Below are 24,070 nucleotides of genomic sequence, written 5' to 3'. Positions count from 1 at the left end.
ATTAGCCACAATACACTGCTTGGCTAGCGAGAACTTCTCTTTAGCTCAATTGTGAGACTAGTAAGGCAGAGGTCCCTAGCAGAGGCATTGAAATAAATTTAATTCATCATGCTTTGGTAGGTTGGTGCCCATCTAGGTACTTGTGAAAGGTTACTTTAACCCGTGGACAAGTTCTTCTCTGGAGGGGGGAGTATATAACCAACGTAAATACTAGCCACAATATACCACATGGCAGAGAGAGCTTCTCTTTAGCTTGATTGGTTGAACATGTGACTAGTAAGCCAGAGGTCCTGGGATTAATCACTAGCAGAGACAGTGAAATTAATTTATCATGCTCCCTGTTAAATTTATTAGAACCCATAGTGCACTCAACATTACCAAAGAGTCGGGTGCACTTAAAGAGCATAATGGTATCGTATCTTGGGTATGCATCGACTCCAATTGTGACCTCGACACAACCTTGATAATCTTCGCAGTTACCCTACCAGTTTATAGGTGAAAATGAAATAAAACAGACAAATTTCAAAAGTTAAGTTTGATTTAATATTCTCAAACATAAAATTAGTATGCATGATAAAATCCAGATTTACAAAAAGCATAACATATTCTTGAGAAGAAAAAATTAAATCAAAAATTATCAAAACAACTGTCCCATTACAGCTGTGAGTACATCAATCGGTATCTGATCTGGGACTGAACAAGTCTGGAGATAATGATAATAAATCTTCATTTCTCCAAGCCTCTCACTTTCAACTAAACCATTCCCTTCCTACCCTGACAAAACTCCCTCTAAACTATCGACACCCTTCCACTCTCCACTCTCCACTAACAAAACTCATTAAGGCTCACTCTTGTGCCAATACATTCTACATAATTATTTTGTTATATCCAATCCGTCTATATATATGAATTGATCAGAATATCCTGACAAATTTTGCATGTTCAAAGATATCTTCTGAAGTTTGAAAAAAAAAATTCTTTCTTTACCTAGTCTCCTGTCCGTTTCATATTCCTCAAAGCCCTAGCTAGTTCATGTATTTTAAGGATCCCTACATACCTATTTATTTCTGGATGTGTCAATCAAAAATAACTTCCCAATTAAGGATTTAAATATGGCACATTTGACACTTCTTTAATTCAATATACAGGTTAAAATGTGTATCTGCTGGTAGTACAGTCTCGAGTCACCGGGGGAAAGACTTACCCTGAGCTCATTCTAGAGACAACAAACTGTAATGGGACGCCAAAAACCGCACAGCATTTTGAAAGCACACAACAAAAACATCACAAATTATTCTTTGGAATTGATTATACTGCAAAGTTACAATTTGTAATCCATGATTGTATGAATTCATGCAAAAAATTATTCTGAAGCTTTCTACATAGTAAGTAGCAGCAAAGTTCTTATAAAAACTATGCACGACATAATTATACTGTATAACATCAAATGTTCGTGGGTACTTTCTTTCCTGGTTTGGAGCTTTCAGATTATTTTGTGGGTACAAAGCTAATGTAACAATATTACATACAACACTATTTGTTGCAGTCATATTCTTGGTTCCATAAGCAACAATAACACAACTAAAGTTAATCCACAATGAACATCTTATGTTATACAGTATGTAAACAAAATCATATTTACATAAATCTATACAGCAAAAGTGTATGGTCATACATCAGGAAGTAATACAAAATATGTAAATAGGTTGTGTATAAATGTTGATGGACACACTGGGAAATCTGGGACATTTGTATAGGGTTTTCAGTGATCTCAAATAGATGTAAAAGATGGGGGTTACTATAATTCTGTGTGTGTAGATATGACCTATTATACTTATATCTGGTTAAGGGGGTGTTACTCTACTTCTCTGTGTGTAGATATGATCTATTATTATACTTATATCTGGTTAATTAATTCTTTATAGAGAAAAAAAGCAACATGTAACAGCAGTCTTTCCTTTCTATGTGCAATATTGTTGATACAACTTTTTTTAGGTTCGGATCAAATACACAGGATTTCTCTTTACAGTACAGTCATCAACAGTGCACCACAGATGTAGGTTATTTCACGGTTCTACAGCATATTCCTTAATAAATCTTTTTAAAAATACAACTCTGTTATTTCATGCTGATTTTCTCTCAAACAAGTTATGAGTTTTCTCACTTCAACAAGAATGGCTGTAAGTGATACTTAAACCAAACAGTACCCATGTTGGGGAAACTTGGGAGAAAATGCCAGTCTTTCCATTAGAGGACAGATGCAATCGATAAATATTGCTTTAAAGTAACATTTATCAAATAGCAACTTGTTCAAATATACATCTATAAGAGAAATGCTTGAAAAGATGAGTAAAATTCTGCTTAATATGTGCAAATGATATTAATTTTGTAATACAAATTAAACTAAAGTTTTTTAATACCGCTTGATGTATGTATGACTTTGCTGCATTACAAAGTTATCTCCCCTTTGTATGGAAATCCAAACACACATCTTATGAAACTTAACATACAAGTGATATGTTGCAGATGATTTGAAATGAAACATGAATTATATGAGTTATGTCCCTTTACTATTAAGAGCAAGTAACCGACCTTACATCAGGCACAGGCGTTATTTCTCTGCAACAAAGCAGTAAAGTGGGTTTTGTCCTTTACCACATTTTCTTCCCATATATCATCAAAGTCTGCCCATAGAGGAGAACTACCAGTTTCACTGGTTCCTATAGTGAAGAATACGCCATTATCCTTCTTCATTGCTGGTTTCTTGGAACTGACAAACTGAGGCTGCAGGGTTGAAAGTGAGGCCACATCAAACTGTACCACATCTTTGTTCACATCTAGATCTTCTATGTGTTTGCGTACATAGTCAGTGAGGGAAGGAGATGACAAAGACAATGGGATAGGTTCAACAGGCTGCACCTTCACTGCTGGTGGCTCCACCTGGATAGGCTTTGGGATCCGTATCTCAAGCTGTGGCTCCGCAACAAAGTCATACATGTACTGCTCTGTATGGTAAGAAAAAGCATATTTGAATATCCTTGCACTTAATTTTTGTCATATGTTGTTGGAATGAATCACAAAAAATCTTTCTGATAATTTGACAGCTGTACTTGTTTATAAATATTCTTTTAATGACAACTTTACAGTTGTTTTTAATGGTTTTGCACTTACCATGGCAACCTGAAAAGTTTTGCAGCAGACATTTTGATAGATGAAAGTAGAATGTATAAATAAGAACTCAATCGAAAGATATTCCATTCATTCCTAGCTCAAAGAGTGCAAAATAAATAATGTACCTTTCCAGCTGGGAGAGACCGGATGACTTGGGCCCTCCAGATAGTAGATAGCACTCTCATTTCCTGCATCTGCAGCTTTCTTGTACAAGGTCATAGCTGTAACTCTATCCTCAGGTAATCCTATTAACAAACAAAGCACTTGTGATCTTCACCAACATCTTTGTTTGAAATAATAGAGGATTTATCTTTGCAAAATTAAAGAATAAGATGTTTGCCTTCGCATTAACTTTCACATTGTAACAAGGTGAAAGTAAAAAAAATCTTGATAACTGGCCCGAGGATCAGGAGTCTTAACATAGTCAGATGTTTTAACTTAAAACAACTAGCTTCATGAAAAGTAACCTCTTCTGTGATTGGCTAAGCATTTGAGTCTAAAACTGTTTCATGATCCTTGAGCCAGATGAAGTGAGACATATATAGATTTATTAATTAACACAATGTAATTTCTCTTATAAAAGACTCACCTCCTAATCCATGCTCATGGAAGAAAGCTAGGTTGTACATGGCGCCATCGTGACCCTTAGTGGCAGCCTGACTGTACAAGTCTGCTGCACGACACTTGTTTTCCTCCACCCCTAATCCCTGCTCGTAACACAATGCTAGGAAGTACTCTCCATCCGAGTCCTGTAAAAGTAGCAACACAATCCGTGGTTAATATAAAACAATGTCACCTTCGCTTCCTCCCTAATCCCTGCCCATAACACAATGATAGGAAGTACTCTCCCTCCGAGCCTACAAGTAGTAGCAACACGATCCGTGGTAAATTATTACTAAATATTAAACTATTGGGTCTTGGTGCTAAATAACATACTATACACTGCTTATGCCTAGTGCCAAATGTTGATAACTAATACAGTACATGTATTTCTATCTTGTCCTAAACTACTGGTATAATCTATTATTATCAGGGGTTACACAAATCTTGCATATTATATTTACATCATTATAATTTTGTAAAACAGCCGTAAACGTAGAGTTGTATCTCTGGAATTCCACGATACCTGTCTCAGACTTAAACTAATGAGGTTTGTGTGTAGTAACTGACAAGAAATCATGTTTCCATCACGCCAGATATATCATCACAGACAGGTACTCGGGTCTACATACCACATAGATTGTGGCTGACAAAGTAAGGGGAGGTAACTTACATCCTGATCTCCTGCAGCTTTGAAGTATGCAACTGCTTTGTCCATAAAGGGTTCTTTCTGCTCCATGATGTGTACTCCCATGTAGGTTTGGGCCTGGAATAGAGGTAGATGTGCAGATCTGTAATTATGTTTTCAAAATTCATGGGTTTCAAGTTCAAATAAATCTCTGAACCTTAAGATTTGCATCAATCATTAAGATGGTTTACTTCCAGTAGATACACATACAGGAAATTCTTTAATGATGATGAACATTTTTGTTCCCTTAACCTTTCACCCTCAAGTAACTTTAATGGACTCTGCCATTCATTCATCATTTGAAGTCCAATATGGTCAGTGGGGGTAAAAGGGTTAAATATAAATATTGAAAGGGTGATGAATTGTATGCATTGTTGATATTAATACTAAATACAATCTGGGAACTGATCATAATAAATGTATGTTGTCATCTTTTTACAACTTTTCCATTTAAGACTTTCTCAGTATCTGAGACACTTGTGTGTAGGACTTGTATTTCACAGGGGATGCATGGCGTGACTTTAATTTTGTCATGATATACTATGAGTTATCACAACATGTATGTCATAATTGTGACATCAAAGCAATGTCATATTTTCGTCATGTACATCTATAACACTTTGAATACAATTCAGATTAACGAGGAGTTAAAAGGAACTTGTAAATACACACACATGAAGGTCTGTACACTATAATTCCTATTGAATGTTTGTGGCCACTAATGTCAGATCTGTTCCTACCTTAGCCAGTCCCAGTTCAGCAGCCTCCTTCATTAGTTTTAGACCACGTGCGGGTGATGACAGACCCTCTTCCTCTCCCAGATACAGTAGAGCCAGATTGTACATGGCCTGGGAGTGGTTCTCCTTTGCTGCTCGCTCGTACAAGGTCACAGCCTGCATACACATTTGTACAGTTAATACAATAAAAGTTCCATTTCATAAATAATCATTATTTAGCACAGGTAATGCTCCAAACATGCTATCAGATATACACAGCAGACTAATATCTCTTTGAATAAAGAATCAGAATAGATCATGTCTATAAAGGACAAGTGTGCCACACTGAATATGTATGAAACCAATGTGGAATTTACACACTAGATACATTTCTGATTATCCTTAAACTTTGTGTGGAGTGAAATTACTCCGTGAAATTTGATGTTATCAATAACAATAGGTTATCAACATTCACTCTAATTCACTCTAATTTCCATTAAGACATGATTAAGCAAAACGTATCAAGGCATATTTAAACTAAGCAGGGCTAGAACTTTATTTTCAAAACCACTAGTCAGTCGGGCTAGCCATTCAAAATTTTACTAGTCCAAATGTAAATTTCACTAGCCCAATCGGGCTAGTAAAATTGAAAGTTGCTAGCCCGAAAAAATATTGGAAATATAACAATGAATATCTATGTAAAGTTGTGAAATATTTATTATAATGTTTCTCATGATATTGTACATGTATGTGTCCTCATGTGTAAGTTACTAACAGATCAGCAGTAAATAGTATACTAATCTGTTGTGATAATAATCAGGATATAAACTGTAATATTAATAACATCATAACTTAAATTAATAAAATAAATAAATGAGTTTTGGAATTTGGAGAAACGGCAGAATATGGTCGACCATGCTTTGCAACATAGAACACACTCAAATAATGCATTGACTCTCTTTTGTACAGTAGGATTTAACTTTTGACCACGTTTGTCAGACATTGAACTGTCAATGCATGAACAGTTAGTGTGTCTTTTCTCATATTAAAACAACCCTTACTTTTCTCATATTAAAACAACCCTTAACAAAGGCACCCTTACGATCACTTATCCCTGGATAGGCCTTGCATACCATGGACTGTCCTGTGGTGTCTATTTCGACCCACGGACATTCTTGTTGCCACTGTTCTTTGAACTTCCGTTCACGTTTGTGATCTTTTTCTCTTTTGTATTGCTTTCATCCTCATTATCATCAGAATTACGATCACCCACTTTCCGTTTCCTAAGACGTTGAATGTAGCGGTCCATATTCAGTTACTACGAACGCTTTTACCATGTGTCAAAAAACGAGCTGTCAAAAACGAACCTGAATGAGCCGTTAATAATTCATTTGATACAAACGCGAACATGACCAAGGCTTACCATGTGCTCAACATCGGAATCCTCGGACTTCATTATGATCGTAATGCTTTCGGAACTCTTGGACGCTTACTAATGTATACACACGACAAACATGTCGAGTGAAAACGGAAAGTGGAGGTCCGAGGATCGTTTTTCAGCGAACATACGAATAAATAATACACAAAGGTATGTGAGTTGTTCATTGAAATATTGTCGGGCATGTGACACTGTGATTTTTACTAGCCCGACATTTTGATCAAATAAAGTTATACAAGATTTCCACTAGTCAGTCGGGCTACCAGAATTTCAAACCACTAGCCCGGGTAGAAAATCTACTAGTCTCAGACTATCGGGCTACCTTTAAGTTCGAGCCCTGCTAAGCAAATATATTTAATATGACGTGTGATCAACTTTTATCTTCAAAACTGAATGAGAACAGATGATGTATAGCTGAAACCTTCACCTGCTTTATATTCATCTTCACTCCACGTCCTGTCTCATAGCAGAGCCCGAGATTGAAGCTTGCCTTGCCATAAGCCGAGCTGCTAGCTTCTGACCAGTGATTGGCTGCCTCAGTCAGCTGACCTGCCACAGCCTTCTTAAGCCCAGCAATGTTCTGTCCAACAGCAGCATATCTACGACACACTGTTTCAAACTCCTTCATTACAGTTTCCAAAGGATCCAGATTAGACTTTAAGGCCTCCTCGTCTTTCTTCCCTACAGCTTCAGCATCTGCCTTATCACCATCATCCTTCATAAGAAAACAACATGAACTGTATACATGATACTGTAGAGTAACAAATGGGCAAATATCATGGACACACTGTATCTGGTATTACTTAGGAACATAACTATCAGGATAGAAATTGTGAAAAGGTGGTATCTTTTATATTAGATGGAAAAGAATGTTGATATGGAAATAAATTTCACACAAAAGATCAATCGTAATTTGAACGGAATATTGAACTATAAACTTCAGCAGGTTTATATAAGTTACAGGTAAGTTCATTTTCTGTTACAAACATTCCATACCTTGACATCTTGTGAAAAGGTAAATGACAATCGCCACTGTTTTTCGTATTGGTCTGGCACTTGAGTGGTACGTTTTTCATCTGAGGGAGTAGAATCATTTATTTCAAGGACAGATCTCTTCAGCAGACAGGGTTCGGCCAAAACACTTTTTATCTTGTTGAACAAGCATTGTGAACCCTTATCTTTGTCTTTGAACTTCTCCCATCTGTCTATCAGCAGGTGATATTTGGTGATATGCAGGCCTACCACCACAGCTGTGCCCTAGAAACATCAACCAACACTATGGTTACACCAAAACAAGACTATCACGGTAACACCCAACAGATACAATGCTTATTAGTACATGTAATAAAAGATAACCCAGGAAACATCAAAATATTTCAAAATACAATAATATGTTCTTTATCAAAGAAAGGGACATGGATTATACACCTAATGGATAAATACCAAATTCAGACTTAATACAGGGAATATGCATGATTACCTCCCTTTGCAAACTTTCATTATTCAAAACTCTTGTTTCAAGAAATTTCAAAACAAACTGATTTGACTGATCAATCAGACACTTTTGATTACACTCACCCATCCTAAGGCCTCACATGAGCCTGGTCCACAGAACAGACTCCAGAAGTTAGGGGTGTGTCGGTAGCCTTTCTCCTTGTCAGGCCCCGCCTCCTGTTCCCATTGGTTGTCATCATGGGAACTCTGCTGATAGTCATTTCCAGCCCCTAGTCTGTAATATCATCATAGGTAGGTTTCTTTAGTAAAAGCAGGGTACAACCCATATACTTGTTATTAGACATGGATGTTATGATGCACTAATTCTATCATATACTAGCTGTCTAGCTATATAGGTAGCTAATGCCAGTAACACCAACACAAAAATGTATTTAACGGATAGCTATCAAAACGACCTGCTACAGAAAGAGAAACCGCTTTTAATTCAGTATTTTTCATGGTATCACACCATTAGGTATTTATTGTGACGGAAGTTCAAGTGGTGTACAGACGTACAACAGAACATGATTACAAAACCCTTAATTAGTCAGTATGCACTGATAATACTAAAACAAATTACATTTGTACATAGTATTTATCATCTGCTATTGCAAAAACAGAAATTAACAGTGTGTTTCAGTAGAAATATTCCTTGGAAATTGTATACAAAACTTATATCACAATTCATAGATGATATTATTTTTATATTAAAGATGCAGATTCTCAATTTAAGGTTTTTTGATGTCTCATGGCTCTTCAGGAGAATAACTTCTTCCTGGAGAATTCCTTGGGAGATATATTAAGTACCTATACTGGGCTCTGAAGTGCTGGTGACAGCTTTCTGCACATTTCTTTGCTTCATCTAATTCGTCTTCCTTACAAACACCAGAAGCTGAGGCTCTGGGACCATGGATGTGATGACGGATGGCTGAAGGAGAAAGGTCGGGTCAAAATTACCAATTGACAATATAAACATAGGTATGTAAATGTGATACAAATGTCAAACATGTGTACATAAAAATTAGGATGGCACTCCACATAATCCTGTAGTCTTACATAATAACATATCACTCCCATTGCTATAGAGTTAAATTATGCACCAAGCACATGTATGCATTTTTTCTTATACTTTTTTGGCATTTTTTTCTTTTACTTTTTTGGCGTATGTACTTATTGTTATAAACAGAAACCAGAATAAGAATACATTGTACTATTGTCTTAGAGGTTTTTTGATTAATTAATCTAGATCATTGAGTATCACTTTTTTGGGTTGTTTGACAGATTAATCAATAAAGAAATCTGTAATAGAGTTTTTTTTAAGAAATACCTGACATGATAAACAAAAGAATGTTATAGCGGATAGGTATATTATTTGAGAAAAACTTATCACATTCCATTGCTTGAATGTGGTTGATACCTATATCATAAATATATACAAGCATCTACATGACTGGAATGGTACAATAAGCACTATGAAGGAATGTAAAAAATGTTTAAATTAAATACCAGAGAAAGATGATTAAAAACTGATCAATTGGATAGACAAAACTGATGATCGAGAAGGAAATTTCAACCATTCAAATTATAAGACCATTAGACAAATTGCATTCCTCCGGAGTTAATGCAATTGAACCCATACCCTAAGTAAGATTAACCCATCCCTCAGATTAGATGAATTTGAGAACTCATGCCTCAAGTTAGGAGTTTCAGTAATTACAAGCTGTGACAAGGAAATAAGGCCAGAACAAAGTTTTCTTTGAAAGGTCAAAATGACAGTCAAATTTTTTTCTTTTTTGTAGTGACCTAGTTTTGAAACATGACACATTGCCATAACTTTTTACTAGATGAGCCCCTTACCCAAGTCTTGGGTTCCAGCAACTATTAGAAGTACCAAGTCAACCTAAACCCAGAGTAAGAAGTTCCAGTGACAAGTATAGCTATATATATATATATATAGTGCAGGAGATAAGGTCCAAATACTTGTTTCTTTGATGTAGTTCAAAGGTCAAAATGTAGGTCAAAGTGACCAAATTTTGAAACAAGACACATTGCCTCTCCATGAGAGTGTTGGAAATTTAGTCCAGACAAATTTTTTTCTTGAAGTATGTAGGTCCCAGTGGGGATAATGGATTAATAATTTATTTTTACATATATATATATATATATTTACAATTCCCTCTCAATTTAGATTAAAATTATACTTGCTGAATTTATCCTTGAATAAGCCCTGGGGGCCCCTCCCTTTGTACGTGTAAGAGTTCAGTATTTTGTAGAGTGTCTATATGTGAACCACTTTAAGTTGATCATTTTAAAAATTGATTGATTAGGCAAAGCAGGCACTCGCTATATGATGCTAGACATATATCATATATGTCCCTGGGTTGATTAACCATGTCGTAAATGATGGCAAAATCAGTTCTGACGCACATTCCAAGGAGCATTGCAGATAAATATAACGCAATGAAAACATTCATTAAAACTTATATTTGCTTACAAGTATGTGAGAAAAAAAAATCAAACATGGGTCTGTTCCGCAGACATGCTAGGATAACTCAATTTGAGTGTAAGAATTTGGCTAGCCAGCACCGGCAATCTTAGGGTTGACAGGCCAAACTCTTACACTTGGGTTGAGATATCATTGTCCACAGACCAATGTTAGATTCGATTAGTCTTTAACATATATTGTTTACTGATTGTTTTTGGTATACTTGCACCCTCTGCCACAGCAGACGTCCTATATTATGACTAGTTTTCTATCACTGTGTAAGAGGCATTGTACACTTACTTATTACTATGATATACACAAAAACTTGGTTATTTGCCAATACCCAATTCTTTTCAGGTGACACAAATCTGTGATCTGCTGATAACATATTAATTGGTGGAATATTCCACGAACACATGTATCATTAAATAAATAACTTTCATTTAAATTGTAATATTTTACAGCAAAACAATAGCAGGCGTTTACAAACGTTTGAATTGAGGAAGAAAATACAGTATGCACCACATGCATGCCTACTGCCGTCGAGTGAACATTTTTCTAGTACCCATTGAAAAATTTACACTGATTTTAATACCGAAATAAGGCTGTTTAATGAGAAAATTGATGAAGAAAGCGTTATACGGGTGCTTCTGAGGACGAGGAAGTATTTATCAGGGAGATCTAGATTATCAGGTCACCTTGGAGTTTTGTTATTGTTTTTACTGGAGCGTGACAATCCTACTTCAACACCAAACTAAAGAAATAAATGTAATAAACAATGTAATCGATTTTCATTGGAAAGTCACAAAACAACAGTTGCTTACCTCTGGGAATTCCACTGAGCCACCTCCACATGGCTACATATTTGTTGTAAACATCAAGATAACAGAATAAGAATTTGTTTTAGTGTCCGCTCCACCAAGCCGGACACACGTGATCTTCATTCGATGTTCTCGTATACTACTGTAGCATTTCGAAGAAAAAACCGTGACAGTTCCGAGTAGACATTTTTTGGGATTTCCTGTTACGTCAAACCCAAAATAGATTCAAGGGAGATCACCCTTTCTGAAACGTGGTTCTCTGCAACAAATCAATCATAACCGTCACTTGACACGAATCTGTCAAAACTGTCTAGCATACAATAGACTTGTGCATACGATGGCCCAGTAGGTTTAAGCTCACTCACTGACGCGGAAAACAACTGGACTGGACAAACGTATTGTCAGGTAAAGTTTTTTTTCTTATATAAAGAGAAACTGTATGAGGAAGTTCTATTTTCGGTTTGTAATATATATCCATAACATATATCTGTTGTATAATTACCTTAATTAATAACTTTATTCCCGTGAACGTCATCTTATTCTTTGTCTGAACAACGATAGCAATATGTTGAAATCAAATACAATTTCAAATTCTGTACTTTATTATTTTATAATTTTTATTTTATTCTGAATGTGTCAATATAACTGAAAACAGCAGATAATGAGTTTCTGTGCTCTATTTTGGCTTGTGTCTATACTTACCATACAAACTACAGGGGTGAAATTAAGTGTGACGCTAGTGCCATACTTTCCATGAACCTTGTTAATAAAATGACCTATATGTAGGCCTATGTATATATATAGATGTATGTATGTATAAAACGTCCTTGTTTTTGTGTTGTTTTGTTTTATATCATAATTTCTCTTCCTTTATCATTAACATACCTTTTCATCTGCTTTGCAAATACATTGTATAAGTGATGTGGCAGGGCGGATCATGTCGCCCATTAGTGATTAGCCTCGGGTAATTTGGTTGGTTGGTACATGTACTGTACATGTAGGTCCAGGTTAAAAACTCCCAGTTTGGCCTTTGTTTCCTTTCCTTTTTTAGCAATAGGGAAAATAAGTTTCACAAAATAAGCTAAAATATATTAAGATTCATTTACAACAATCATTTACAAATATTTACTTCAAAAACACATATTTATATACTCTGTCTTGTGTCTGATGTATTGTGTTGTAATGTGATGTTCCATGTCACAACTGATACCTGTTGTATGACTTTCTGTGTCACAACTAATGTGTTGTGTGAATGACTGAATCACAACTCATTCTTGATATCGTATCACTTACTGTGTCACAACTCACACTTTGAAATGTCATTTGACCTTCTGTGTTACAACTGATAGCTGATGTCACATGACCTACTGTGTCACAACTGATACCTGATGTCACATGACCTACTGTATCACAACTGTTACCTGATGTCACATGACCTGTGTTTAAACTCGCTTACCTGATGTCACAATACCTTTTGTGTCACAACTCACACCTGATATCACATGACCTACTGTGTCACAACTCACACCTAATGTCACATGACCTACTGTGTCACTATTCAAACCTGATGTCACATGACCTACTGTCATAGTTCACACGTGATGTCATATGACCTAGTGTGTCACAACTAATACCTGAGGTCATATGACCTGTGTTACAACTGATACCTGACGTCACATGACCTGTGTCACAACTCACACCTGATGTCATATGACCTACTGTATTACAACTGTTACCTGATGTCACATGACCTGTGTCACAACTCACACCTGATGTCATATGACCTGTGTCACAACTGCTACCTGATATCACATGACCTACTGTCATAATTCACACCTAATGCTTTATGACCTACTGTGTCATAATTTTGTTGTATGATACCTAATTGCTGAGCATGGTTACTGTACCACTAATGGGTTAGCAATATATTAAAGTCATTCCTTGTATTTCAGGTATTTCATTCTTTATCAAAAATGGCAAACAAGGTATTGAACTGCAGATTTCGCAGACCAACAGCCTCTTGTCAGCTGTTCTGTTTTCCTTGGGCTGGAGGAGGATCCAACTTCTACGCAAACTGGGGAAACATGGTTCCAGAGTCTATTGAAGGTGAATAGTTAAAATAAATTCAATTTCAAGAGTAATAACTGTATTAGATGAAATAGAGTTTTATAACTCATAGGTGAAACTCCCCTGTGTCAAAATCAGAAAATTGATGTTAATTGATTCATAGTCTATTTCAAAAGATTTTAAAACCTTGTCATGAATAATGAATGGAGTCATGCATAGATATTAGATATGAGTCATATTGATATTAGATAAAACCTGTGTACAAAAGGAGACGAGACATAAATATTGTCTATAAATATCTACTGAGGTATACATGTACATGTACAATACCCTTAAATAATAAAACCTTTTGATGAGGTTGATTCAAACCATATATCAGATGAAACCAAAAGACTATAATAGTTTGTTTTCTGAAAAAATGTGTGTTTTTTTTTTTTTTAGAATAACTCTAGCAAAAAAAAAAAAGTTTTCCCGACACTTAATCACTTAGCGCTCCAACTCTGGGATGCGAGTTCGAAACCTACGTGGGGCAGTTGCCTGGTACTTACCGTAGGCTAATGGTTTACCTCTGGATACTCCGGCTTTCCTCCGCCTCTAAAACCAGGCACGTCCTTAAATGACCCTGGCTATTAGGATGTTAAACAAAGTAAACCAATAAAAACCAAAAATGTTTTTTAAATAAACTATGTATTGCTATAGTGTTGTATCTGATTCAGTGACAGGAATAACATTCCCAGGACGAGAGGGTCGATTTAAGGATGCCTGCTGTCATTCCCTGGAAACCATGCAGAAGGAAATCATTGAAGCTCTTTTACCAAAGTGTCGAGAGCGGCCATTTGCTTTCTGGGGTCACAGGTATGTAAAATGGTTTGAAACTTTGTGCATTAAAACACAATGAGATTTCTATAGATATAAACTGTTGTTGTCAATAGTGATAGTGATGTCAGTTTATAGTGATAACGATATCAGTCTATAGTGATAGTGATATTAGTCTATAGTGATATTGATGTCAGTCTATAGTGATGTCAGTCTATAGTGATGTCAGTCTATAGTGATAGTGATGTCAGTCTATAGTAATGTCAGTCTATAGTGATGTCAGTCTATAGTGATGTCAGTCTATAGTGATGTCAGTCTATAGTGATAGTGATGTCAGTCTATAGTGAAGTCAGTCTATAGTGATGTCAGTCTATAGTGATAGTGATGTCAGTCTATAGTGATGTCAGTCTATAGTGAAGTCAGTCTATAGTGATGTCAGTCTATAGTGATGTCAGTCTATAGTGATGTCAGTCTATAGTGATAGTGATGTCAGTCTATAGTGATAGTGATGTCAGTCTATAGTGATGTCAGTCTAAAGTGATAGTGATGTCAATGTATAGTGATAGTAATATCAGTCTATAGTGAGAGTGATGTCAGTCTATAGTGAGAGTGATGTCAGTCTATAGTGACAGCGATGTCAGTCTATAGTGATGTCAGTCTATAGTGATGTCAGTCTATAGTGACAGCGATGTAAGTCTATAGTGACAGCGATGTCAGTCTATAGTGATGTCAGTCTATAGTGACAGCGATGTCAGTCTATAGTAATGTCAGTCTATAGTGATGTCAGTCTATAGTGATGTCAGTCTATAGTAATGTCAGTCTATAGTGATGTCAATGTATAGTGATAGTGATGTCAGTCTATAGTGATAGTAATGTCAGTCTATGTTGACATTGATGTCAGTCTATAGTGAGTGATGTCAGTCTATAGTGATGTCAGTCTATAGTGATAGTGATGTCAGTCTATAGTGATGTCAGTCTATAGTGATGTCAGTCTATAGTGAAGTCAGTCTATAGTGATAGTGATGTCAGTCTATAGTGATGTCAGTCTATAGTGATGTCAGTCTATAGTGAAGTCAGTCTATAGTGATAGTGATGTCAGTCTATAGTGATGTCAGTCTATAGTGATGTCAGTCTATAGTGATAGTGATGTCAGTCTATAGTGATAGTGAAGTCAGTCTATAGTGATAGTGATGTCAGTCTATAGTGATGTCAGTCTATAGTGATGTCAGTCTATAGTGATAGTGATGTCAGTCTATAGTAATAGTGATGTCAGTCTATAGTAATAGTGATGTCAGTCTATAGTGAAGTCAGTCTATAGTGATGTCAGTCTATAGTGATGTCAGTCTATAGTGAAGTCAGTCTATAGTGAAGTCAGTCTATAGTAATAGTGATGTCAGTCTATAGTAATAGTGATGTCAGTCTATAGTAATAGTGATGTCAGTCTATAGTAATAGTGATGTCAGTCTATAGTGACAGTAATGTCAGTCTATAGTGACAGTGATGTCATAATCTATCAAAGTTGGTAGTGTTGATTATGTCACATGACAGTGATAGTTGATACTGGAATCCTATTGTTTAATTAACATTGGTCTGTGGTACCTGCTAAGGCAAGTAATGTGATGGCAGGACATGGTTTATTAGATAAATGTGATGATAAAGTCAGCCATTTTTACAGTAAATGTTTTGCTTTAGTCTAGGAGCCTTGATGTGTTTTGATGTTGCGAGAACTCTGAAGAGTGAGTACAATCTTGAACCAGAGCGTTTGTTTGTGTCCGGAGTCTCCGCTCCTCACGTAAGTGTGCCAGCCTCTCTCTATATCAACCTGTTCTTGTCTTCCACTGCCCATGTTAACTTCTGTATCCTTGTGCTTGTGTTGAGTGTCTTCATGACCTTAGTTCTTTTGACCTTTAACCATGAGATAAAACAACCAATTGTAAAATTCTCTAATATATATTGCAAACACTAACTTACTATGATGTTGGTATGACATTGTGCCATCTATATCTAATGCACATAACCTACAATAACCCTGCCATTTGTATTATTTTACATCTAAATAGGCTGAAGAATCATAACCAACTAAATCTGAAATTTTACATCTTTTTCTTTTTTTATAGTCAGAGGAAAGAAAGAAGAATAAAGTGTATGTGAAAAATCTCAATGATGAAGAGTTCAAAAAATTTCTTAAGAAACTTGGTAAGTTAGAATATAATATATGGTGTTAAATCATGTCCATGGCTTTGTCTGTCTACAGACTAGAATACATAAACTTGGGATAAAATGGCTTGAGAGCAAACATTATTATCTTCCAGGCTATTTCAAACTGTGAAATAGCACCTTGGTAAGGAGCTGATTGTAACATTTTACATTTGTTCTAAAATTTCAGAAAATTGTCTATGGATTGAGTGTACTTGTAAGTTACATGTATATGATTATTGACCCCCATTCTCCTCTCCAATTCAAAAGTACAGATATAGGAAATTATTTTAATCATATATCCCCTAGGAGATGCTGTTACCATATTTGACATAGGTACTTTGTATATTGGTACTTCCTGATGTAATCCATTTTACCTCCTAAAGGTGGGACACCAGATGAAATTCTGAGCAGTGAGGAACTCATGGCTTTGTTTCTACCTCCCTTGCGGGCAGACTATGGACTGATAGACCAATATGAGTAAGTTTGAACCATCTGTTTTGGTTTCTCTTTTTGCCTTTCACATCTTACTTTTTTATCCCACCATCATCAGATGCCCAACAGGCAACCATCTTAGATTTTGGTGTTTGAAGTTTGTTTGTATCACTATTTCTTAAGAAGTACTTGAAGGATATTTCTCAAATCCTACATGTAGGTTCCCCTTGATCTCTAGTTGTGCCCATTTAATTTTAAGACTGATCAGGAAAACAAAATGGTGGACATGTGATTATCTCAGATATTGATGGTTTAAATTTCTATTTCATCGAAAGTTCTTTTTAGGTCTTTCCATCGCATACAGATTTTCTTTTTTTATCAGATTATTAAGAGGAAAGAAGAGGAAAGTAGAGAAAATATCAGTTTTACATCATTCTATATTTAAAATTTTGTTTTCTCTGAATTTAAAGTATCCAATTACCCTGATAGTATGTTTATATAAAATCTTTCAAACCTTCACATTAAGTTATTCAAGTGCCCTTTCCTTCTTTTTTTCAAGCCACTCATCCAAATTTATTAGGTTATTTATTTTAATCACAGATTTTCTAGTGACCATAAGAAAAATAAGAATATCTAAATCAATAGAGCACTAAAAATGACTTCTGTCTAATGAAATTAATCATCATTCTGTTGTAGCTATGACCTTGAAGCACCTCCACCTCTGACCTGTCCCATAGACATAACTGATGGAGAGTATGACATCAAACACAACCTAAAAGGTAGGTCATCACACAAAACTAACAACATAGAATATCAAACAATCTAAAAGGTAGGTCATCACACAAAACTAACGACATAGAATATCAAACACAACCTAAAAGGTAGGTCATCACACAAAACTAACAACATAGAATATCAAACAACCTAAAAGGTAGGTCATCACACAAAACTAACGACATAGAATATCAAACAACCTAAAAGGTAGGTCATCCCACAAAACTAACGACATAGAATATCAAACACAACCTAAAAGGTAGGTCATCACACAAAACTAACAACATAGAATATCAAACAACCTAAAAGGTAGGTCATCATACAAAACTAACAACATAGAATATCAAACACAACCTAAAAGGTAGGTCATCATACAAAACTAACAACATAGAATATCAAACACAACCTAAAAGGTAGGTCATCATACAAAACTAACAACATAGAATATCAAACAACCTAAAAGGTAGGTCATCACACAAAACTAACAACATAGAATATCAAACAACCTAAAGGTAGGTCATCACACAAAACTAACAACATAGAATATCAAACAACCTAAAAGGTAGGTCATCACACAAAACTAACAACATAGAATATCAAACAACCTAAAAGGTAGGTCATCATACAAAACTAACAACATAGAATATCAAACACAACCTAAAAGGTAGGTCATCATACAAAACTAACAACATAGAATATCAAACACAACCTAAATGGTAGGTCATCACACAAAACTAACGACATAGAATATCAAACAACCTAAAAGGTAGGTCATCACACAAAACTAACAACATAGAATATCAAACACAACCTAAAAGGTAGGTCATCACACAAAACTAACAACATAGAATATCAAACAACCTAAAAGGTAGGTCATCACACAAAACTAACAACATAGAATATCAAACAACCTAAAAGGTAGGTCATCACACAAAACTAACAACATAGAATATCAAACAACCTAAAAGGTAGGTCATCACACAAAACTAACAACATAGAATATCAAACAACCTAAAAGGTAGGTCATCACACAAAACTAACAACATAGAATATCAAACAACCTAAAAGGTAGGTCATCACACAAAACTAACAACATAGAATATCAACACAACCTAAAAGGTAGGTCATCACACAAAACTAACAACATAGAATATCAATCACAACCTAAAAGGTAGGTCATCATACAAAACTAACAACATAGAATATCAAACAACCTAAAAGGTAGGTCATCACACAAAACTAACAACATAGAATATCAAACAACCTAAAGGTAGGTCATCACACAAAACTAACAACATAGAATATCAAACACAACCTAAAAGGTAGGTCATCATACAAAACTAACAACATAGAATATCAAACACAACCTAAAAGGTAGGTCATCACACAAAACTAACAACATAGAATATCAAACAACCTAAAAGGTAGGTCATCACACAAAACTAACAACATAGAATATCAAACAACCTAAAAGGTAGGTCATCACACAAAACTAACAACATAGAATATCAAACAACCTAAAAGGTAGGTCATCACACAAAACTAACAACATAGAATATCAAACAACCTAAAAGGTAGGTCATCACACAAAACTAACAACATAGAATATCAAACAACCTAAAAGGTAGGTCATCACACAAAACTAACAACATAGAATATCAAACACAACCTAAAAGGTAGGTCATCACACAAAACTAACAACATAGAATATCAAACAACCTAAAAGGTAGGTCATCACACAAAACTAACAACATAGAATATCAAACAACCTAAAAGGTAGGTCATCATACAAAACTAACAACATAGAATATCAAACAACCTAAAAGGTAGGTCATCACACAAAACTAACAACATAGAATATCAAAAACAACCTAAAAGGTAGGTCATCATACAAAACTAACAACATAGAATATCAAACACAACCTAAAAGGTAGGTCATCACACAAAACTAACATAGAATATCAAACAACCTAAAAGGTAGGTCATCACACAAAACTAACGACATAGAATATCAAACACAACCTAAAAGGTAGGTCATCATACAAAACTAACAACATAGAATATCAAACAACCTAAAAGGTAGGTCATCACACAAAACTAACGACATAGAATATCAAACACAACCTAAAAGGTAGGTCATCATACAAAGCTAACAACATAGAATATCAAACAACCTAAAAGGTAGGTCATCATACAAAACTACCAACATAGAATATCAAACAACCTAAAAGGTGGGTCATCACACAAAACTAACAACATAGAATATCAAACACAACCTAAAAGGTAGGTCATCACACAAAACTAACAACATAGAATATCAAACACAACCTAAAAGGTGGGTCATCACACAAAACTAACGACATAGAATATCAAACAACCTAAAAGGTAGGTCATCACACAAAACTACCAACATAGAATATCAAACAATTACCTAAAAGGTAGGTCATCATACAAAACTAACAACATAGAATATCAAACACAACCTAAAAGGTAGGTCATCACACAAAACTAACAACATAGAATATCAAACAATTACCTAAAAGGTAGGTCATCATACAAAACTAACAACATAGAATATCAAACAACCTAAAAGGTAGGTCATCACACAAAACTAACAACATAGAATATCAAACAATTACCTAAAAGGTAGGTCATCATACAAAACTAACAACATAGAATATCAAACACAACCTAAAAGGTAGGTCATCACACAAAACTAACAACATAGAATATCAAACAACCTAAAAGGTAGGTCATTATACAAAACTAACAACATAGAATATCACACACAACCTAAAAGGTAGGTCATCACACAAAACTAACAACATAGAATATCAAACAATTACCTAAAAGGTAGGTCATCACACAAAACTAACAACATAGAATATCAAACACAACCTAAAAGGTAGGTCATCATACAAAACTAACAACATAGAATATCAAACACAACCTAAATGGTAGGTCATCACACAAAACTAACGACATAGAATATCAAACAACCTAAAAGGTAGGTCATCACACAAAACTAACAACATAGAATATCAAACAACCTAAAAGGTAGGTCATCACACAAAACTAACAACACAGAATATCAAACAACCTAAAAGGTAGGTCATTATACAAAACTAACAACATAGAATATCACACACAACCTAAAGGTAGGTCATCATGCAAAACTAACAACATAGAATATCAAACACAACCTAAAAGGTAGGTCATTATACAAAACTAACAACATAGAATATCAAACAACAAAAAAAAGGTAGGTCATCACACAAAACTAACAACATAGAATATCAAACAATTACCTAAAAGGTAGGTCATCACACAAAACTAACGACATAGAATATCAAACAACCTAAAAGGTAGGTCATTATACAAAACTAACAACATAGAATATCACACACAACCTAAAGGTGGGTCATCACACAAAACTAACAACATAGAATATCAAACAACCTAAAAGGTAGGTCATTATACAAAACTAACAACATAGAATATCAAACAACCTAAAAGGTAGGTCATCACACAAAACTAACAACATAGAATATCAAACAACCTAAAAGGTGGGTCATCACACAAAACGGGATAGTTGCAAGGCCACAACACTGCTGCATTCTATTAAAGATTTGATCAGTTCCTGTTTGTTGTTGTTGTTGAAGAGCAACTGGCCATTGATTATCTGTCATATATCTGTTACTGACAGCCATACTCCTTCGTGTTTCTCCGTTTCTCCAAAGTTCACTTTTCTCAGCAGTATTCAAATCATTGGTCATATCTTCTCTTCTTGATTCTCTAGAAGCAGCAAACGTCGTGTTAAAAGTCTTGTGTTCTTCCTGAAAACGCTAGTCTCTTGTTTTACATCTTCCTCGTGGTATAAATCAGGCGACTTGTAGAATCAAGGTCAGGATCTTGCCCCCGATTGACAGTAGGTGATTTAGTAGCGTCAAGGTCAAGATCTTGCCCCCGATTGACAGTAGGTGATTTAGTAGAGTCAAGGTCAGGATCTTGCCCCCGATTGACAGTAGGTGATTTAGTAGAGTCAAGGTCAGGATCTTGACCACGGTAGACAGTAGGTGATTTAGTAGAAACAAGGTCAGGATCTTGACCACGGTAGACAGTAGGTGATTTAGTGGAGACAAGGTCAGGATCTTGACCCCGATGGACAGTAGATGATTAAATAGACCAAGGTCAGGATCTTGCCCACGATGGACAGTAGATGATTAAATAGTCAATGTCAGAATCTCATAATCTGCCAACAATGGACAATAGGTGATTTATTAGAACCAAGTTCAGAATCTAGCCCACGAATGACAGTAGGTGATTTAGTAGAAACAAGGTCAGGATCTTGACCACGGTAGACAGTAGGTGATTTAGTGGAGACAAGGTCAGGATCTTGACCCCGATGGACAGTAGATGATTAAATAGACCAAGGTCAGGATCTTGCCCACGATGGACAGTAGATGATTAAATAGTCAATGTCAGAATCTCATAATCTGCCAACAATGGACAATAGGTGATTTATTAGAACCAAGGTCAGGATCTTGCCCACGATCGAAAGTAGGTGAAGTCGTCCTTAAAGTTAAGTGGGATATATCATACCATCAAATAATCAGGAACAACTGATGGACTTTCTACCGGAGACTAATTGTCTTCTTTGTATGTTCGTTGTCACATCCAGGTTCTTGTTGCCAGCTAGTGGCACTGCCTAAGGATTTGACCTAAGTTTACAAAGTGGATGCCGTCGATGAAGCACAGGCGAATATCCTTTCATGTTCTACTTGCACGTTTTGAAGAGTCTCTTTGTAAAACTGTTTTCTTTTCCTCTTTATTTATCAGTTTTGAGGTAGATTTGTGTGGTTTTGTTAAAACATCAGTGTTCCATGGTCACAGTCTTGTGTTTTGCCTTTAGAAAGCAGATTAATCACTCTTAATGTCAGTGAGAACATGTAGCCGATCAGGTCGTTAACCACTGACGAGGAGCATTTCAGTATGCGAACATACTACATACTGAATGGCTCCGCAATTTTTTTCTGTAACACGTTCTATGCGGTCATATTTATCATTTACACAAGTATAAGAGCATGCACTGGGTTTTATTTTTTAATTCTATCTTTCAATATATTTTGTATTGATTGATTTAATGATTTATATTGATTGAATGGCTCGGCACATTTATACGTGATCATTATTATCATCTATTAGATGCCAGTATAAGAGCATGCACTGATTTTAGGAACGTGATTTTATTTTTTACTTAAAATTTATCATGTTTTCAATTGATGGCATTTACTTTCTTTTTCAGCGTGGGGAGAATTGACCACAGGGAAATTGTCCATTAAAACATTACCAGGAGGTCATTTTTACCTGAAAGAGAAGGACAACATGATGAGGATTCTGGAAAATATATCATCGTACTACTTTGAATAGTATACATAATGTTAATTAATAGCTTATGTCTGAGACTGTATTATCGGCATGACCGGTATGGATGGTTGTATGATTGATACTAATATATTATGTTTGAGTTTGTAAAATCAGTACAGTTATATTGTTGATATATACGGAAGCAGGTATGATGTAGGTTGTATGCGTGACTTAGCAGCTAATGAAGGCATAGTGGACATAGTAATGATGGAGGTTGATATCGCCAGCGTGGCAGGTTGTAGGCTAGATACCAAGAGTGTTGACCAATCATATTAAATATTGTTTAAACATCAACATTATTTTTTCTTGTTCGGCATTATCATAATTAAACATTATTTAATTAAGATACCTTTGTTGTTATTTGTAATATCATTAATGGAATATTACCATCATAATTTTAATTTTAATGGGAAAATGACAAAGACCACTTACAGAAGATTGTTATTTGCCTTAAAGTAATCTTCGGAGAATTACATGATAATGGATATTTACACACGAGTCCCATAAGTATCGCTGTATAATTCAATTCAATTCTTTTAATAAGGATATATACTGATATATCGCACGTCTCTGGTATCACAGAGAGTTGTAGAATGCATTGCACTTAGTTAGGTAGGCCCACGGTTGGTGAAACCAACGAGTTTGTTCGGCCGCCCGGTCATGCTGAGTGACGTGATAAGCAATCATATCCAGCCAAAACAATCCGCAAGTGTCCCAATTAGTGATGGATAATTTTGCATGCATGACATAAGTTTGGTAGATGATACGACTGGGCATATCTAAAATCAGACAAGTTCATGTTCTGACCTAATTTTATCAACATATATCGCCTATTTTTTACAGTAGCGCTTTCGTAAACGCAACAGGTTCTGTAGACTTTGCTTTCAATGTATTAAACGGACCATTCATTACAATAATAAAGCGATAGTTTCTGAGTCAAAT

At 35.4% G+C, this 24,070-nt stretch overlaps 2 protein-coding genes across 2 annotated transcripts; one reads left to right on the top strand and one right to left on the bottom strand.

The window, feature by feature from the left end:
• Positions 1 to 524: 524 nt before the first annotated feature.
• On the bottom strand, positions 525 to 11,542 carry LOC117329478 (DAP3-binding cell death enhancer 1-like). The gene is made up of 10 exons (XM_033887434.1): positions 11,417 to 11,542; positions 8,915 to 9,035; positions 8,192 to 8,342; positions 7,610 to 7,870; positions 7,041 to 7,328; positions 5,200 to 5,352; positions 4,445 to 4,537; positions 3,761 to 3,920; positions 3,297 to 3,416; positions 525 to 3,005 (listed from the first exon to the last, which is right to left on the bottom strand). The coding sequence occupies exons 1-10, from the start codon at positions 11,445 to 11,447 to the stop codon at positions 2,599 to 2,601; spliced, it is 1,785 nt and encodes a 594-aa protein (XP_033743325.1). The 5' UTR covers positions 11,448 to 11,542; the 3' UTR covers positions 525 to 2,598.
• A 103-nt stretch (positions 11,543 to 11,645) lies between these two features.
• Positions 11,646 to 23,472, top strand: LOC117329480 (S-acyl fatty acid synthase thioesterase, medium chain-like). Its single transcript, XM_033887436.1, has 8 exons — positions 11,646 to 11,818; positions 13,366 to 13,519; positions 14,197 to 14,335; positions 15,989 to 16,088; positions 16,414 to 16,492; positions 16,879 to 16,972; positions 17,624 to 17,706; positions 23,007 to 23,472. Exons 2-8 carry the CDS (start codon positions 13,387 to 13,389, stop codon positions 23,129 to 23,131), a joined length of 753 nt encoding a protein of 250 aa, XP_033743327.1. The 5' UTR covers positions 11,646 to 11,818; positions 13,366 to 13,386; the 3' UTR covers positions 23,132 to 23,472.
• Positions 23,473 to 24,070: the final 598 nt, after the last annotated feature.

Source organism: Pecten maximus, chromosome 6 (genome assembly GCF_902652985.1).
Source record: "Pecten maximus chromosome 6, xPecMax1.1, whole genome shotgun sequence".
NCBI classification, from domain to species: Eukaryota; Metazoa; Mollusca; class Bivalvia; order Pectinida; family Pectinidae; genus Pecten; species Pecten maximus.
The sequence above is the reverse complement of the archived record's forward strand: the minus strand, read 5'-3'. Positions and strand labels throughout refer to the sequence as shown.

Coding starts and splice junctions, on each gene's coding strand:
- LOC117329478 (XM_033887434.1), bottom strand. CDS start 11,447: ATGTGGAGGTGGCTCAGTGGAATTCCCAGAG. Junction 9,036..11,416: donor GCTCAGTGGAATTCCCAGAG/GTAAGCAACTGT, acceptor TTTCTCCTTCAG/CCATCCGTCATCACATCCAT. Junction 7,871..8,191: donor CATGTGAGGCCTTAGGATGG/GTGAGTGTAATC, acceptor TGATGTTTCTAG/GGCACAGCTGTGGTGGTAGG.
- LOC117329480 (XM_033887436.1), top strand. CDS start 13,387: ATGGCAAACAAGGTATTGAACTGCAGATTTCGCAGACCAACAGCCTCT. Junction 13,520..14,196: donor GGTTCCAGAGTCTATTGAAG/GTGAATAGTTAA, acceptor TATCTGATTCAG/TGACAGGAATAACATTCCCA. Junction 17,707..23,006: donor CATCAAACACAACCTAAAAG/GTAGGTCATCAC, acceptor TTTCTTTTTCAG/CGTGGGGAGAATTGACCACA.